The 18,812-nt window shown below is 35.8% G+C and overlaps 1 protein-coding gene across 15 annotated transcripts in view; it reads left to right on the top strand.

Moving 5' to 3' along the window:
* Positions 1 to 18,812, top strand: part of LOC136034712 (protein dispatched-like) — a 138,057-nt gene that overhangs the window by 75,447 nt on the left and 43,798 nt on the right. For all 15 annotated transcript variants that reach the window (XM_065716056.1, XM_065716050.1, XM_065716055.1 and 12 more), the window contains 3 exons: positions 4,804 to 4,980; positions 10,820 to 10,955; positions 13,552 to 13,785. In XM_065716056.1, coding sequence (XP_065572128.1) covers positions 4,804 to 4,980; positions 10,820 to 10,955; positions 13,552 to 13,785 — 547 coding nt within the window. The remainder of the gene's footprint in view (positions 1 to 4,803; positions 4,981 to 10,819; positions 10,956 to 13,551; positions 13,786 to 18,812) is intronic.

The raw sequence follows: 18,812 nt of genomic DNA, 5'->3' as shown, positions 1-18,812 counted from the left end.
ACCGACCATAACGATTGCCACTTCGTCGATAGTTGGAGCATTGTATCTACGCACTTGTTGGCCAGGAGGCGTTTTGTCAGCGGAAATAACAATTTTATGCGTATCAGTAGGCATCAAATCGATGGCTGTTTTGAACAGACGCACTAAATTATTATTTTCGTGGAAAAGATGTTGCAATTGGGAAACGATTGTCCTTTCAACGTTGGGAGAAATTTCGCAACGTGCATTCAATTCAGAATTTCTATCACTGATGAAGTACAATTGTAAAAATTTATGATTCTCGCCTGAGAATGGTAGAAGGGACCCTGCTCTATGATAAATTTGCCGTTCTACTTTGAAAGTAGACATAAATTGATCTGGATTTTCGATTTGGGCTCCAAACGACGTCATTTGGAAACTTGAGTTGTATTTTCTGATTTTTGACAAAAAACGCTCAGATTCTCACGTAGTTCCAGTAAGGAAAGTCTTCAATGGCTCTGGTGGTGCAGCCAATAGAGGAAGTTTAACTTTTCCTGAGGCGCAACACATTCCCATTGTTTCACCATTGAATTTCAAGGCCTTGCAGTAGGGACAAATCTTAGACATAGTCCCGATTTGAACACATCTACTCAAGCTATAATCATCGACTGGGCTGTACCTGAATGCCAGGCGATAACTTTCAGGTTGCTCTGATTCCTCGGCACGCTTTCTTTTCTTACTTTCTCTATCAGCAGCAAGCCTGATTTCTTGCTGTTCTTGTGATTCCTCGGCACGCTTTCTTTTCTTACTTTCTCTATCAGCAGCAAGCCTGATTTCTTGCTGTTCTTGTGATTCCTCGGCACGCCTTCTTTTTTCACTTTCTCTTTTAGCAGCAAGTCTGCTTTCGCGTTGCTCTGGTAGTTCCTCGGCACGCTTTCTGTTCTTTCTTTCTCTATCACCCTCAAGCCTGTTTCCTTGCTGTTCTTTTGATTCCTCGGCACGCTTTCTGTTCTTTCTTTCTCTATCAGCCTCAAGCCTGTTTCCTTGCTGTTCTTTTGATTCCTCGGAACGCTTTCTTTTCTGAATTTCTCTGTCAGCAGCAAGTTTTTTGGCATAGACTCTTTGAGCATCTTCATCGGCTTTTGCCATTGTAAGTCCATCAGTCATTTTAAACTTAAACATTAATAGATTTCTACGTGAACATATATGTCTTAAATATCTTTAATGACGTCACCGTCATAGCAAAAATGACGACAACTAACTTCACGATTAAATATCTTTAATGACGTCACCGTCATAGCAAAAATGACGACAACTAACTTCATGACGTCAGTCGACACAGAAACATGACGTCACCTGACAGATAGACACACAGACAGACGACTTATTTTTATATATATAGATATATATATATATATATATAGATATATATATATATATATATATATATATAGATATATATATATATATATATATAGATATATATATATATATATATATATATATATATATATATATATATATATATATATATATATATATATATATATATATATATATATATATATATATATATATATATATATATATATATATATATATATATATAGATATAAATATATATATATATATATATATATATATATATATATATATATATATATATATATATATATATATATATATATATATATATCTATATCTATATATATATATATATATATATATATATATATATATATATATATATATATATATATATATATATATATATATATATATATATATATATATATATATATATATATATATATATATATATATATATATATATGCAATAAATAATTGTCCATGGGAAAAACAATCCGTATTCAGATCTATACCTCATTATTATAATGATTGCCCTTGAGCTTTGTTGATGGTGATTTCTAATCGAACACTCCCTGTGTCCCGGTCGTCATTATGTATCCCCCCTGTGCCCTCCGGTGTCCCAGCCTGTAATCTCTCTTTGAGTGTCCCGGTCGTCATTTGTGTCCCGGTGTCCCGGTCTGTAGTTTCGTCAGTCGACAAACATGACGTCAGTCGACACTCCAACATGACGTCAGTCAACAGACAAACAACTTATTTATATTTCCTCATTTATATCGTCGTCATTTATATTCCCTGTGTCCCGGTCGTCATTTGTGTCCCAGTCTGTAATTTCTCTTTGAGTGTCCCGCTCGCCATTTATATTCCCTGTGTCCCGGTCGGCAGCTGTGTCCCGGTTGTCCATGGGAAAAACAATCCGTATTCAGATCTATACCTCATTATTCTAATGATTGCCCTTGAGCTTTGTTGATGGTGATTGCTAATCGAACATTCCCTGTGTCCCGGTCGTCATTTATATATCCCCCTGTGCCCCCAGGCGTCCCCGTTGTAGTTGTGTCCCTGCGTCCCGGTCGTCATTTATATTCCCTGTGTCCCGGTTGTTATTTGTGTCCCGGTGTCCCAGTCTGTAATTTTGATTTGAGTGTCCCGGTCGTCATTTATATTCCCTGTGTCCCTGTGTCCCGGTCGTCATTTGTGTCCCGGTGTCCCGGTCTGTAATTTCACAGTCGACAAACATGACGTCAGTCGACAAACAACTTCATGTTGGCAGAATGCTCAATCCTTACAATGACGTCAGTTGACACACAAACCTGACGTCAGTCAACAGACATACACAAACAAACAACTTATTTATATATATATAGATTAACTCCTCAAATAAATGAGGTACCCTGCTTGTACAGGCTTGATCTGGTGTAGGTTGTATATATTTTTTTGTATTTGATGAATTGTAGTGTCCTTTTTAGATGAAGAACAATTTAAGAGGTCATGTATCCTTCCTTTTTTCCGCAGGGGTTCCACTTTGTTTTTGGATAGCCGTTTCAATCAGAATGGCCGAAAAGCCTATAAAATGCGGCTCCATGGCAAAATTATGAGTACTGCACCAGGGAAAGGACGCCAAAATATATAAATAAACGACCAAAATATAGAGGCTTCATCTATGTGTTTCAGTAGAAAGGTTACCTTTTTTAAATCAGAATTACGTAGTAACTTTTAAGAAGTCTGACTAGACGGCCAAAACCATCTTCCACCCCTAACTTCATGTATATAGGAAAGTTGCACTTCTTGAATGGTACAAATACCATGACGAGAATAGACTGGGTATAAACGGCTGGAGCTGTTCTGGTGTTTTGAGATGGCTTGGGATGTGCACACTCTTTCCCCTATAGGTCAAAATTAGGGATCAGCTTTGATGCTCTTAAAACCCGAATAGACTTTCTTACACCAGACGTTGGTGGACTTCCTTTGTGCATTACTTTTTTTCTTATGACATCATGGATAGCCTATTATTAACATCAACGTGTCAAACATATAAAGGTTTAGATTAGAAGCGTCATTGGACCTTCTTAATTAATGACACAGGGAGTCCAAACTTCATAAAGGAATTTCGACACGTTTGTTTAGCCAAAGGGAAATTCTCTTGAAGTGTAAGTCTACTGGTATTCTTCCAAGTTAGTCTAGTATGTTATTATGCTATGCAGTTTAGTATGCTAGAACGCTAAGGAAGAAGAACCTGACAATGAAAGTCGAGTTTATCAGTTCCTGATACTGTCTGACATCATCCTAATGTCAATCTTTATGCGGGATATTGAGATGCGGCTCATTGGTGATAGTTATCAAACAATGTTGGCTGATTGTCTGATCCTTAGGTCGACAAATTTGAATCTGACCTTAGACACATCAACTTCAGAAAGATGCCTCATATTGTAAAGTATATCTTGGTACTAGGTATTAATCTCAAGAAATGTGATGGCTTAGTTATCTCAGGAAATGAAATATTACGATACACAACGATCCGTGTATTGCACAAATGCTCAAATCCAATACACTTTGTAAAGTTCGTGAGAATTTTGTTGGCGTTGATGAAAATTCTTTTACTTAACTAGATTATTTAGTCATTATGTGTTTGATGTTAAAATTATGTGTTTTGTTTTTGGTTTGTCTATATACAAAGTCTCCTCTGTACAAAGCACCACTGATAATCCATTACCATAACGGAATTGTAGCGTCAATATCTTTTAGTATATCTTTTATGTGCCCATAATGCTGGGGGATATGGAGATAGAATTCTCATTAATTTATAATTTCTTGCATAATTTCCAATACATTTTTATTATTTCTCTTTTTCATACCTGTTTTGTGGTAACTAATTAAATCAGTTTTTGTTACTATTTAGTATCTTGGATTTATTGGCAAAGTGTTGAATTTGTAGGCAAACGAAAAAAAAACTTAAGCCTATTGACTTTCTGTTTTCCCCGAAGACTACTACGCCAAAATCCTAGCGTGATGTTTAAGGGAATTTTTGGAAATTTTTATCAGAATATAAAACAAAATAAAAAATAAGAGGGTATTATTGGTCATAATCTTAAAAACAATGGGTGATACTTTTTGGTGCTTTATCTCTCGATACTGCTAGAAATTCCGTTTTGAGAGCACCCAGGTTAAATCTTGCCCAAACCCTCGAAGGCTATACAAGCTGGGCACACGAGTCGGAGGTAGTACATTCAGAATGTAATTGAGGCAAAATTTGGAACTAAACATTTGGAGAACGTTTTACTATTTATTTAGTATTGACAAAGTAAACTTCAAATACAGTTTTATAGGTTATTTACTTTTATTTTTCTTTTGTTGTTGTTAGTATATTTTTCACTTTTTTCTGTTTTAAGATATTTTCAGATTTTTCTCGTAATGTAAGATTTTAGCGCGCTTTGAAAGCTTAATCGTTTACTATACTTAAGATCCTATTTTTGTTTGTAGGAAAACGATTTGGAACTATTTCAAGATATTCTTTCTAGATGCTTTAAAGCTCCAGATACCGCAGATTGTTCTGCAGATGATGACATTGGTTGTATGAGATCATTGTGTCCGAGTGCTATCGCTATAGAACATATTAAAGACTTTCTTATTGATGCTCAAAGCTTGAGAAACGTAAAGGTGAATTTTTTCTCTATTGCTTAAATCTACCATAATCAATATAAAAAGGTAACAATAAATAGAGAAAGACTAGGCGATTGCCTAGCCTTTTCTGAAAGTACCAATTTTTAGCTATGAAAACAGTTGTTAAACGTTGTTCTAATGAGTCATAATTCGCTTAAGTCAAAGATAGGAAATTATCGGAGATCGAAAATTTATCGGCGAAGTCTATCTAAGCCCCATATACAATGAGCTTGTAAATTCCGATCTTTTATATTATTTATATTCATAGATTGCTATTTCGCAACTGATTTTCAATAATAATAGTATACAGCGTTCAAAAACCTTTACACAAAATGACTTACCAGGTTTGAATAGCCATTCAATGTTTGATGCTCTTATATTGTTACCCTTTATCGTTGCTTTAAGAGTATCTATCTAAATTTAGAGTTTTTGAGGTTTGCTTTGTATTTATATTGTCCTTACGACTTGTATGTTTTTCACTCTTCATTTAAATTTGTGCTCTGAAGAAGCTCGAGCGAGATGTCGACCGGAATATTTAAATGTTTATTTCTTTTTTTACTGTCTAGAAATAGCCTCGTTTTTTTTTTCACAATGTTCTTCATTTTGTAATTAGTCCCTTAAGCTGTGCCTTAAATCTTTCAGCGTGCCACCTTCGAAAAGGTTTCGGCGCGCCGCCGGAAGCGCTCTCTATGAATTTCAGAGATTATTAAGACGCAGATATAAAGCAAAATTTGCTATATAGCAGTACATGTAAAAATTTTGGATCCTCTCAATATGTTTTTGGACTCGTCAACGATGGACTTTATATCATCGTTCACTTGCTTCTGTCCTCTTCGTTACCCTAATATTTTCTATTTAAAATGAGTTTCGACTAGCCATGATATTTCTCGAATACCGTACCTTATTTATAAATGTGTTACTATATGCAAAAATGCAGCTATTCTACATAGGCTAGAAAGCAAGGTGGAAAAAATTTATATAATTCCCCCTCCCCCACCCAAAATGTTGTTATACATATGTACATAGAAACATAGGCAAAGTGGAAGAACTAAAGTTGTATATACATTCTTTGTCTTCCTAACAACCTTCTCGAAAAAAATTAAATATTAAATAGCAATGAATTCCTTAAAAGGATTTTGCGATTTAGATGAGGTTCTTGATGCTGATGCTCATTGTGCAGGTTAATGATGATCTGCCTCCTATATTACCAAGATATGAACATTGCTGGTCCGTTGAACGGGATTTGACCGCAAGATGAAATGCAACATATAGTATGATGCAAAGTATTATTTAATGCAAAGTCCCTCTGGAAAATGTGTTGTGCAGAACTGAGAAACCTGACCTTGTTTTCTAGCTTCTAGATGATGAGGAATATGAATTAACGCGGGCCTTTTGCTCTCCACTATCACCATTTTTTTCTTACCACAGTCGAGGCTATTGAGAGAAAATTCTTTCCCACCCTGAATGCTGCTCTAATCAGTCGGGGCCTCCTAAAAGGTCACCTTGAGAAACAACGTAACAACGTAATGATAGCAGCAGTATGTTACTTCTGAAAGAAAATGTGAAAGACAAGTCTGACTTTCACTTCCCAAGGGATGATCTCATGGTGACAGCTGCACTTTTGGACTTCGAAACATTCAAAACAAATGAAATTGATGAGCATCTGAACTTTCTTGATTGCTCACTGACAAGATTGGAATTCTTGTTCAGAATAGTTAAGCCTCTAGTGCTGGCGGCTGACATAAGGTACTTTATAACATGTCCTGTGAACCAAATTTGTCCAATCAACACTTCAGGTCCCTCCACTACAAGTTGTAGTGAGCTTTTTAGTGCAGTAGAAATTCTTTTGTACGAAGAGGAGAGGGCCATCGAAAAGCCTGAAGAGGTGGTTGTAATCTCTGGTGCTGTCAGTGGATCAGCTACCCCAATCAGTTGTCTGAATGTGGCTAGTGGTTTTTCTCAGAAGAGCAGCAACTCGAAATCGCCTCATGATCATACATGAAAAAAAGAGGCTGCTCGATCAAATAATTTGTCGGACGGAACGACATTGCAGAACAGGATGAAAATGATAATGCAATTTAGCGCCAAGAAGAATTATATTTGGGCTTCGCAGCCCATGCCAGGAGATCAAAAGATTATGTCCTAAGTTGATGCAATCAATCCAGCCATTGCCTTCTGGAAAAGATATTCTACTCAGCTGCCATTGATTGTAGCTTTGGCAAGAAAAGTAATATCATTGCTGGCAACAAGTGCCGCAGCAGAAAAGGTTTTCAGTGATACAGGACTGATTGTAACTGCTAAGCTCTATGCTCTATACTTTTCAGTTCTATGTTGGCCCCACACCGTGTAAAGAAACTTATTTTTATACATTACTAGCTGTTGGGGTGGCGCTTCGCGCCACCCCAACAAGCCCCCCCGCGCGCGTAAGTCGTTACGCGCCATATTAGTTACGCGTCATTGTAGCTGTGTCCCTGTGTCCCACCTGTGAATAGAGATAGATATAAATATATATTTTTAACTACGTAAAACATGCGAATATACAACATTCTTCGCTGTCCCATTGTCTGTGCATATAAATAGCATTTATATTCCCTGTGTCCCGGTCGTCATTTGTGTCCTGGTGTCCCAGTTTGTAATTTCTCTTTGAGTGTCCCGGTCGTCATTTATATTCCCTGTGTCCCAGTGTCCCGGTCGTCATTTGTGTCCCGGTGTCCCGGTCTGTAATTTCTATTCAAACAATCCCTGTGTCTCAGTCGTCAATTATATACCCCGCCTGTGCCCCCGGCGTCCCCGTTGTAGTTGTGTCCCTGTGTCCCGGTCGTCATTTATATTCCCGGTTGTGATTTGTATCCGGGTGTCCCAGTCTGTAATTTTTCTTTGAGGTTCCCGGTCGTCATTTATATTCCCTCTGTGTCGGTCGTCATTTGTGTCCCGGTCTGTAATTTATCTTTGGGTGTTTTTTCTTTTTAGTTTTTTTTAGTTTTTTACATTTTTTCAGTTTTTTTTTCTTCTTTATTTTTCAGCGTCACTATGAAGTACATATCGCCGAACCTTTGTTTTTTAACTTAAATCTGGTAGGCATTGATGACCTTATCCAAGTCAAAATCCCAAACCCAATCATCATCGCTATCATTTTCAGTTTTGATATGTTTTGACTCTCGCTTTCCAGGTGGATTTTCATCTAACTGCGTGGTTTTGCGTTCTTAGCCGCAAGCCTGTTTTGTTGCTGTTCTTGTGATTCCTCGGCACGCTTTCTTTTCTTACTTTCTCTATCAGCTGCAAGTTTTTTGGCATAGACTCTTTGAGCAGCTTCCTCGGCTGTTGCCATTGTAGGTTCTTCAGTCATTTTACAATTAAACATTTTTCCGTGAACGCATGTCTTAAATATCTTTAATGACGTCACCGTCATAGCAAAAATGACGACAACTAACTTCATGACGTCAGTCGACACAGAAACATGACGTCACCTGACAGACAGACACACAGACAGACAACTTATTTTTATATATATAGATAGATAGATAGATAACTACAGGCTTATCAAAGCTTTAAAGGAAAGTGGTAAAATTTATTCCCAGCTAAGTGTTTTGAATCTTATTTTGCCTCCTTAAACTGCCTTTGAATTGACAAAATAAGGAATTTAAAACTTAATTCAGATTAAATTATGAAATTTAAAGCCAGATTTCAAAATCTAATCTTACATAGTGTTTTCTTTACAAAATTTTGCTTCTTTTTTCTTCTAACACCGGGGAACGAACTGTTCTTAAAGAGCAAAATGCTAAGTTTTCTGAAAAATGGCTAAGTAAAAAAAAAAAAAAAAAAAAAAAAAAAAAAAAAAAAAAAAAAAAAAAAAAATTCCTATACGCTAAAGTGAAACTGTGATCATTCAAGTACGTCCACAACCGCAGCACCTTAATTGCTGAGATGGGAAGGAGAATAAATAAGCTCTTTTATTCTCAAAGGAGTTGGTTGAAATGTTTAATCTAAAAATTTTACTCTATCACTACGAAGTGAGAGGATTCAATCTTGAAGCAATTAGAAATAATAGCTTTTGTAGTGCTGAGAGTGAGGGGCTGAGAGGAAGGGCAATCAAAAAAATGAAATGCAGGTTACAAAGCCAAAAAATTCAGATATGAAGTAAGATAGAAACATCAGATTCCATCGAGGTTTCATAAATTAGCCATGGATTTATGGTGCAAGTAAATTTGTTTAATTCAAATTTTAGAGCTTATTTTAGATTAAATTTTAATTTACCTGTTTTGTTGGATGAATTCAAATATCAGGCATTTCAAGGTCTCGCTGTCGATCATTTGGGTTAAGAGAAACATTTTTGAGAAGTTAAGATTCACATCTCGTCCTTATTTTGCCCGAGGTTCAGTCATGATGCTGAAGTTCAAAAGAATTACGGACCGAATTCTGATAAGAACTGCTACCAATTTAGTTTTCAAAACTTTTTAGAAGTAGCCAAAAATTCTAAAAATTGAACAAACGCTGATGAATTGATGGTGCGCCGCCAATAAATGCCTGGTGCCATCGGCTGCGCGCCGATGACGGTGTAATTGTGTCCACCGCCGCTGAATTTTATTTCTGTGCGTTTTCGAGGTCTACTTGTAATGCATAAACTAACCTCGCTTTTTCTACAATTAGCCATAGATTGATGCCCATAACTGATTGATTTTGAATTACTTGAACTATTTTGAACTGCTTGATTTTGATTTTGACATTGTTCGTCACGCGTCAACCCCAAATCAATTCAATCTTTCATCCCTTAGTTCAATGATTATCTACGTTACTTCTGCTCTAGGAATGCCGTTTGGACGATAGACTTATCTATCATCAAGTGAAATGGCTTCATTTTTATACAATCCTAAAAAGAGCTTATGTCATATTCGCCTCTTACTCTTTTGGACTTTCCGTCTTGGCTTTTTTTGCAATTATTCATGGCTTGATGCCCGCAATTACTTGATTTTGAATTAAAGTTTGGTCTTAGGAATTATTTAACTAACAACTCACTTTAGCAGTAAGTCCGCTTACTGCTAAACACGCTCCTCGTCGATTCTAATCTATTCAAATCTTCATTTTTTACCTCCTCCTAAGAACTTCCAATTTCCTTTAAATCCTTCCTTATGACCTCTCCTCACCCTATTTGGGTACAGCCTGGTTTTCGTTCACCCTCAGATGGATGGTGAAAACAAACAGTATTTGACAATCTGCCATCCTTCATCTGTAAAATGTGTCTTGGCCATCTCAACCTATCTCACATTATTGAGAGAAAGGTTAACAGCCACATTTTTCTTACAGCTTTTTGTTCGCAGTCGGATTGTCAATTAAAAATAGATCCATCATCTTGTAAAATTCCATTGGAATTTATTCGCAATTAATGGATTGCTTTTTCCTTCAAAAGCTTTTGGATCCGAAAGTGACATACGACTAGGGGTTTCCTGGGGAACATTTTTTTTTTTTTGTCTTGATGTCTATTCTAAGTCGCTCTTTTACATTTCAACAATTTGTAATAAAAAAGAAAAAGTTGTCTTTAATCAACAACATGAATCGGTTTTAGGAGAGATATGTAGTGACATGTTAACAGTCGAGTAGACTGTGAAGCAGATTCATATTTTGACAGTTATATGTTGCCACAATTTACTGCCAAATCATTTTGCCTTGTGTTTTTAATTTTCTTAATCTTATTGTTATTTCACCGGATCGACTATTGGCTTGACCGCAAAAGGTATACACCCAAATGTTAAAAAAGAGGAAATAATGGCTAAAAATAGGTCGTTCGTACATTCCACCTTTTGTTTTTTAGCTCGAGCTTGTAAAATGTTTTCTCTTTTAGGAACATTTGGGACATATTGTAATTCATTACACTGGAATCTATCTACCGATGGGCAAAAGCTCATCATTAACAACTTACTATGACCACTTGACTATACCTAAACTGAACACTCTTGAAGTTGTTGCCTATGATTTTGGTAAGTATTTCCTGTTTTCATGTCTTTTAAGTGAAACTAAACACTTGTTTATTTATACAATTTAGAATTCTCAATGGTTCATAAATTTATTTTTTCTTTCGCATATCTGAAGCATCGTTTAATAAGATTTAAGGTTGGAATCACAAAACAATTTTCTTGTTTTTTGAGTTCGTTTTTTCTCTATTTCTGCATTGTTGGTCGGTTTGCTTTTCAATCTTTCATTTATTTTGTCTACAGGCAACATGAAACCGTTTTTTTTTTTTACCTGCTGTTTTGCTTTGGCTAAATATAGGCAAATTCAATAATCCAGCAGACACGTTGAGTCAGTACAAAAGAAAGCTTAATCCTTCGGCCCTTAATAATTAATTAAACTAAAAATACATGATTCTTCAACTGAAAATAAGGAGCAACATTAAAAAACAAAACGATTATAAGGGGGACTACCCCTTCGTTGATCTTCGCTCTTTACGTTGAAGTTTGACGTTTTGTACCAATTCCTTAAGAAAGACTGCTAGGGTCGTTGAATTCGAACGAGAAGTGTTTTTCAAAAATGTCAAGATTTTTTAGCGTAAACAGCAATGAAGTGTAGCCCCTGTCATATACTGAATAGTATCTGTTTGGTTTGAGCTTTAATGTCGCTACTTACTTTCAGTTGGAAAAAAAAAGTTGTTTCTTTTTAATTTAATTTCCGATAGTTTTGCGGATCATTCCAAAAATACCCTCTCTCCTCTGGGTAAAAACTTTTCCTAGGAAGTTTCCCTCTAATGGAATATTTTCCTCGTGAAAAATCCCCTCTCAAGTAATTTCTTTATATGATAATTTCTAATAGCAAATACTGTATGCAAGCAATGGGAAAACTGCACAACTTACAGCCCTTCCCCCTACACGTGTAAAATTTAGCGTTGAAAATTTCCTACGGAAAATCATCTCCGTGGGTTATAACCCTTCCAAATAAATTCCCTGAGAAATTTTCTTATGTTTCCCCTATGAAAATTACTATATGTAAACAATGAGCAAATTGCATAACTTACATCCATTTACCCAGGGACTGGGGGGGTGGGGGTGGGTGGTTGTGTCATTAGCAGAAATATAGCTATTAGATCTTTCAACTATTCTGAACCAAATGGTTATTTTGAAATTCTGATCGGACGTATTTGTGGAAAAAGAGGGCACGGGAGGGGGTATTTGCCCTATAATCTTTTTGGTCTCTCAAAAAGAGCACTCGACCTTTTAATTTTCGTTCAAATGAGCCTTCTCCCAATTTTTAGAACCATTGGCTCGATATGATTATCCTTGAAGAAAATGCATCCGTGATCTTTCTTCTGGCAAAAAAATACAAAACTCTACATTTTTGTGCATGGGAGCTTGTAACCTCTACAACAGGGTTCCCTGATATGCTTGATCTGATGGTGCAATCCTCATAGCTTGAATTTCTTCGGATGTTTTCCCCCTTTTCTAAAAATGAGGCAAATTTTATCTGGCTTTTAGGTTTTGATGGATAAAATTAATCTTGATAAATCTTATATATTTGTAATCAGCATAAAAAGCCAAATATTTTGTTTTACTAATTTTTATCAATATTCATATTATTATAGTATTGGTTACTAATGTGTTTTGGAATCAAAAATGAGATCAATTTAAGTGAAAAAAATTTGGATTCTTTTTTCAATGAGTTGAGATTAACGACTAAAATGCAGACGATATGAATTACTACTATTACTACTTCTAACAATTCACTCCTCCACCAAGCCACTTGAGGCCTACAGAGCTACACATGCTCTGCCATCCCATTCTATCGAAAGCCTCCCTCTTTACATCCTTCCAAGAAGTTCTATTTCCCTTAAATCTTACCTTGCAACGTCATTCTACCGTATCCAGGGAGGACCTGCCTTTTGTTTCGCCCTAGACGGTGGGCCAAAAAGGACAATCTTTGGAAATATGTCATCTTTCATCCACAGAACGTGTCCTACCCATTTTATCTCATTATAGTCCTAGAAATCGTGATTGAACCACATTTTCGCACAGCTTACTGTTTGAGATATGGTCTGTTAGTTGGATACCCAAAATAATTCGTAGCTGTTTTCTCTGGGAAACATCTAGCTGATCCTACTCCTTTTTTGGAGTGTCCAAGCTTGAGAATCATACTTGATCTCTGTCAGCACTCTAGCTTCCAATGTTTTAATCTTGGTTCGTGACTTGTTTTCTTATTCTTCCAAACTTTTCTATCAGCTGAATCAAACGCTTTTCCATAATCTACACAACTGAGAACTTAAAGATGTTTGATGACTCATGCTTTCTTCAATCATTAAACAAAGAGCGTAAATTTGGTCGACGCATACCCGCTCTACCTTCCAGAAACTACACAATTCTTCTCTTACAACTTAAGGTACTTGTGATTCTGCTGAATCTGTAATTTCGCTTTCTGTGTTTGGGACTGTTTGGGACTATGGTGAGGAACGGTGTCAAATTTGCGTCCTTAAATTTAGTAGTTCTCTCATTGCAAAGGGAATTAGGGGTTCGCTCTCTGTGATCAGCAAAACTAAACGTTTTCTGTTAATTTAATATTTTAATTATTCTCTCGTGTCTCTTTTTCTAGGGATCAAATTTGAAGTGTTTAACGCTCAGTTGAAACAAGATCTGAACCTGTTGCTGATTGGTGGAGCATTGGTTGGCTTGTGCATATTTTTATTTTTCCAATCAATTTTCGCCACAGTTTCAGTCCTGCTCTCGGTTGTGATATCTCTTGGAATGGCGTATTTCTTCTATTTCTTCGTCTTCAAAATCCGTTCATTCCCATTTGTGAATGTGTTGGCGCTTGTGATTGCCTTGGGTAAGTAGCATCATAGTATTCTTTAAAAAAAGAAAATGTTGATATTTCCCCAAATCTATTGTTTAAGATTGGATATTTGACGAAAACTAGGGGGCTAAAACTAACTTTTTATGTGTTCCCTTGTCGTTAGCCTCATTTTTACTACTAAATAGTCTTTCTTTTTGTTTTCATTTCACAAACCCTGAACAAAAAAAAAAAAACACTCTGAACAATGATCTGTTTATTTTTCTAAATTAGCTTCTTCTGGTTACTTTTTAGCGCCTTTTATTCCTTAGGCTTCTCTTTGCTTTCTTCTGGCTGTTATTTAATTGAATGGCACTGCCATGCTGAAATCGTGTTCTGGCACGAAATGTTTCTATCCGTTTCTTTTTTACCCTGTTGATGGATCGGTTTCTCTTCTTTCAACCTGATTTGCCAAATCGTTCGCGGTTATAAACGACAATTAAAATCCTTTTCTTTTTCTTTACTAGCCGACACTCTAAAAAAATGTAAGTTTAGGAACAATATTTAGAAGTTAGAATATAGTTTTGAATACTGGAAAAATTTAAAGAATCTAATTTTCGTGCTGGTTCCAAATATGTAAAACATAGTTAGTTATCAGTTATCTGTGGGAAGCTATTAATGGGAAAACTGTAGATGTTATATTCGCGGGAAAATGTATATTTTATTTTAGCGAGAAATTGTATATGTATGAGCGGGAAATTGCATATTTTATATTAGCAGGAAATTGTATATTTTATAATAGCGGGCAAGTGTATATTTTATTTAGCGGGAAATTGTGTATTTTATATTAGCGGGAAATTGTGTATTTTATATTAGCGAGAAATTGTATATTTTATATTAGCTTGAAATTGTATACTTTATATTAGCGGGAAATTGTATATTTTATATTAGCGGGAAATTGTATATTTTATATTAGCGGGAAATTGTGTATTCTGTATTAGCGGGAAATTGTGTATTTTATTTTAGCGGGAAATTGTATATTTTATATTACCAGGAAATTATATATTTTAAATTAGCAGGAAATTGTATACCTTATATTGGCGGGAAATTGTATATTTTATATTAGCGGGAAATTGTCTACTTTTATGAAAGTGGAACCAAAACCCCGACAAAGGGTGTGATATTGATTGGAATCCCGCCATCAAAATCAAAATACATGGCTAATTTTTTTTATGGTCTTTCAATGCTGAAAGAAAATAGCATCACAAAGAGGACTTGCCATAACAAACTGTTGACTATTTTGTGTCACAGAAAAGCACTGTTTGCTTGAATAGGACAAACTACAATCGCCACAAAATTCACAGACAGTCAAAATTTAGTAGTTTTCAGATTGAAAATTACTGTTCTGGTTTTTGGGCAAAAGAAACCTTAAATGACATTTTTTTTTGTCAGAATTAAAAAAAAAGGATAAGTCTGTGAACAATTATTTGGCTGATCGAATTGAAATCTACAAATATAGTGCCTCCAGTGTTTCGAAGCCTCCATCACCACTTATTAGAAAGGTAAGCGCAGTTCATCTTCTTTGAGTTGAAATCATACGAAGTGTTTCATTTACATATAATTGGAAAGTCGAATTTATTCAACATTATCCTGATAGTTTCAACTTAATACTCTTAAACTATTCCTGATTTCACACTTTTTTACTGAACAGTATACACATAGCGTGTTTTGAGCTAGTTCAACATCCCAATCTGCAATCTCTAAAAGTTCCACCTTAACACTCTTAGCCTAAGTACTAGTAGTACAAGTTGCAGTAGCAGTAGTAGTACTGCTACTTGCAGTAACAGTAGTATGAACATGGTGCTCTTTCATTTGTTCAACATCCTCCTCAACATGCCCTGAAAGTTTCAACTTAATACTCCAAGCCTTTTGATTATTTTAACTTCCCCCTCACCCTGCCTGAAATTGTCAACTTAATACTTTGAGTCTAAGCTGTCCCAGAGATATTGCTGTTTCTTCCTTTTGGCAACATGCATGCACATAGTGTGTTTTAATTAAGTTCTAATTTTCCACAGACATTCCTTGAAAGTTTCAGCTTTAATGCCATCAGCATTGGTAGTAGCACTAATTGTTGTAGTAGTAATAATAGTAGTAGCGTGCACATACCGTCTTTTGGTTAGTTCAACATCCCACAAAAACCTTCCCAAAAAATTAAATACCTTTAGTTTTAGAAGTAGTAGCAATAGTAGTAGTAGTAATAGCAGTAACAATAATAATAGTAGTAGTACTAGTAGCAGTAGAAGTTGTTGTATTTGCATGTATATGAAGCCTTTTGGGTACTTCAAAATCCCCCACAGCATGCTAAGTAAGTTTAAAGTCAATCCTCTAAGCCGTTTCTAAGATGCTGCTGATACGCCCTTTGCACTACCTGCATGCAAATAGTGTGTTTTGATTTATTTCAGCTTCCCTTTAGATATTCCCTTAAGTTTTCACTGAAAACCCTTAGCCAAGGGTCAAACATGCCCCCTTTCCTCAATAACAAGTATTTTATGTAAGATGGAATTTTATTACTTACAGTCCTTGCAGTGGGAGGGGGGATTGTTATCCCCAGAGGCTTAGCTATTAGACCTCTCAACTATGGTGAGCAAAAGGCTATCTCAGAATTTTTACTGGATATCTGTTTGGAATAAGGCGTGTAGAACGGAGGCTGTTTGCCCTCCAATGACTTCTGACTCGCAAAAAGGGCATTAGAACTTCTAATTTTCGATCAAATGAGCCCTTTCCTATGTTGTGTGCCTTGATATGAAAGAAAAAAAAAACAACAACAAAAACATTCTACATGGAGCCCACTTCACTCTTTACTTTGGCAGCGCTTTTGCGCTGCCTATAATAACGAAGAAGAATCGAATACCGTTCAAATTTCGCAGTATTTTTTTTCTTTAGAAATCATTATCTCGCATATTTTACAAGTCAGTTTAGTTTCAGTACTTTTTCTTGCAATATTTCTGCCTTTTAAAAGAATTCGTTTCAAATGGATGGAGAATCGATCGGCGAGTCACTTGCCGATTCAATCTTCTGTACTTTTGAAGGTAATTGAATCAAAAGGAAAAATTGTGTCAAAAATCGTTCTTTTGTAATAGTAGGAGGAAATTCTTAGGTCGTAACTGTAATTATTCTAAGAAATAGTGTTCTTTCCTGTAAGCTTGACTTATCTTAAAGATTTTTTTTTCTGCTGCTACTACGATAAATGAAGACAGTGTTCAAAACATAATATAGCTGTCAGTACAGCGCAAATGACCATCTAACCTTTAGGAGGTTTGAGGAGTGGTAGACCAAATAAGAATTGTTTCAATTTCTGTTTGTATTTCAATTTCTAGTTTGACTTAATATATGAATCTATTTTACTTTCTTCCAGAGAACTTGCTTTTGGGAAATTTTTTTAAAAGAAATCTCAGTAAAAAGGCGCGCAGGTCAAACTTTGTTAAAACCAAAATCTCGCAAAGAATTGAAATATGTAGGATCTAGATGCAAAAAATATTTTTTTAATACTTAAAAGGTACTTTAAAGATATTGGTATGTATTTATTACTACTACTATTATTACTATGTATTTATTAATACTACTACTAACAACTCACCGCAGCACTAAGCCACCTGAGGCCAACACAGCTACACACACTCCTCCTCCATCGCAATCTATTCAAAGCATCACTCTTTACACCCTCCCAGGAAGGTACCCTTTCCCTCAAATCTTTCCTAACGGCATACTCCCACCCCAACCGAGGACGAACTGCTTTCCTTTTAGACCTAGACGGTGACCAAAAAGAACAATCTTTGGCAATCCGATCGTTCATCCGCAGAACTTGCCTACCATCTCAACCTTTCTCAAACAGTTCGTGGTAACGAACTGTAGTAAGGAGCGACCCGGCTCAATAGTAACCAAAACTCTAAAAAATTGAAGTTTGATATCAATATCTACATCAAAAGAATCGCATTTTAATGCTGATTTTAAATATATAAGTTTCATCAAGTTTAGTCTTACCCATCAAAAGTTACGAGCCTGAGAAAATTTGCCTTATTTAGGAAAATAGGGGAAAACACCCCCTAAAAGTCGTAGGATCTTAACGAAAATGACACCATCAGATTCAGCGTATCAGAGAACCCTACTGTAGAAGTTTCAAGCTCCTTTCTACAAAAATGTGGAATTTTGTATTTTTTGCCAGAAGACAAATCACGGGTGCCTGTTTATTTGTTTTTTTTTTTTTTTTTTTTTTTTCCAGGGGTCATCGTATCGACCAAGTGGTCCTAGAATGTCGCAAGAGGGCTCATTCTAACGGAAATGAAAAGTTCTAGTGCCCTTTTTAAGTGACCAAAAAAATTGGAGGGCATCTAGGCCCCCTCCCACGCTCATTTTTTCCCAAAGTCAACGGATCAAAATTTTGAGATAGCCATTTTGTTCAGCATAGTCGAAAACCATAATAACTATGTTTTTGGGGATGACTTACTCCCCCACAATCCCTGGGGGAGGGGCTGCAAGTTACAAACTTTGACCAGTGTTTACATATAGTAATGGTTATTAGGAAGTGTACAGACGTTTTCAGGGGGATTTTATTTTGTTTGGGGGTGGGGCTGAGGGGGGGATATGTTGGAGGATCTTTCCTTGGAGGAATCTGTCATGGGGGAAGAAAAATTCAATGACAAGGGCGCAGGATTCTCTAGCATTACTATAAGAAAACAATGAAAAATAAATATGAAATGTTTTTTCAAATGAAAGGAAGAAGTAGCATTGAAACTTAAAACGAACAGAGATTATTACGCATATGAGGGTTTCTAAAAATACTTTAGCATAAAGAGCGTGGTATTTAGGAGGAGATAAATACCTTGCTCTTTATGCTAAAGTATTTTTAGTAATTTCAACTATTTATTCTACGGCCTTTCTGATTCAGGGGTCATTCTTAAAGAATTGGGACAAAACTTACGATTTAGTGTAAAGAGCGTGAATGAAATGAGTTGTCCCCTTCACAATCCCTCGCTCTTTACGCTAAAGTTTGACTCTTTGCCACAATTCTACTTTTTAAAACAATT

The sequence above is a fragment of the Artemia franciscana genome, chromosome 13, assembly GCF_032884065.1.
Source record: "Artemia franciscana chromosome 13, ASM3288406v1, whole genome shotgun sequence".
Taxonomy (NCBI): Eukaryota; Metazoa; Arthropoda; class Branchiopoda; order Anostraca; family Artemiidae; genus Artemia; species Artemia franciscana.
Note: the sequence above shows the minus strand (reverse complement) of the source record. Positions and strands in the feature narration are given on the sequence as shown.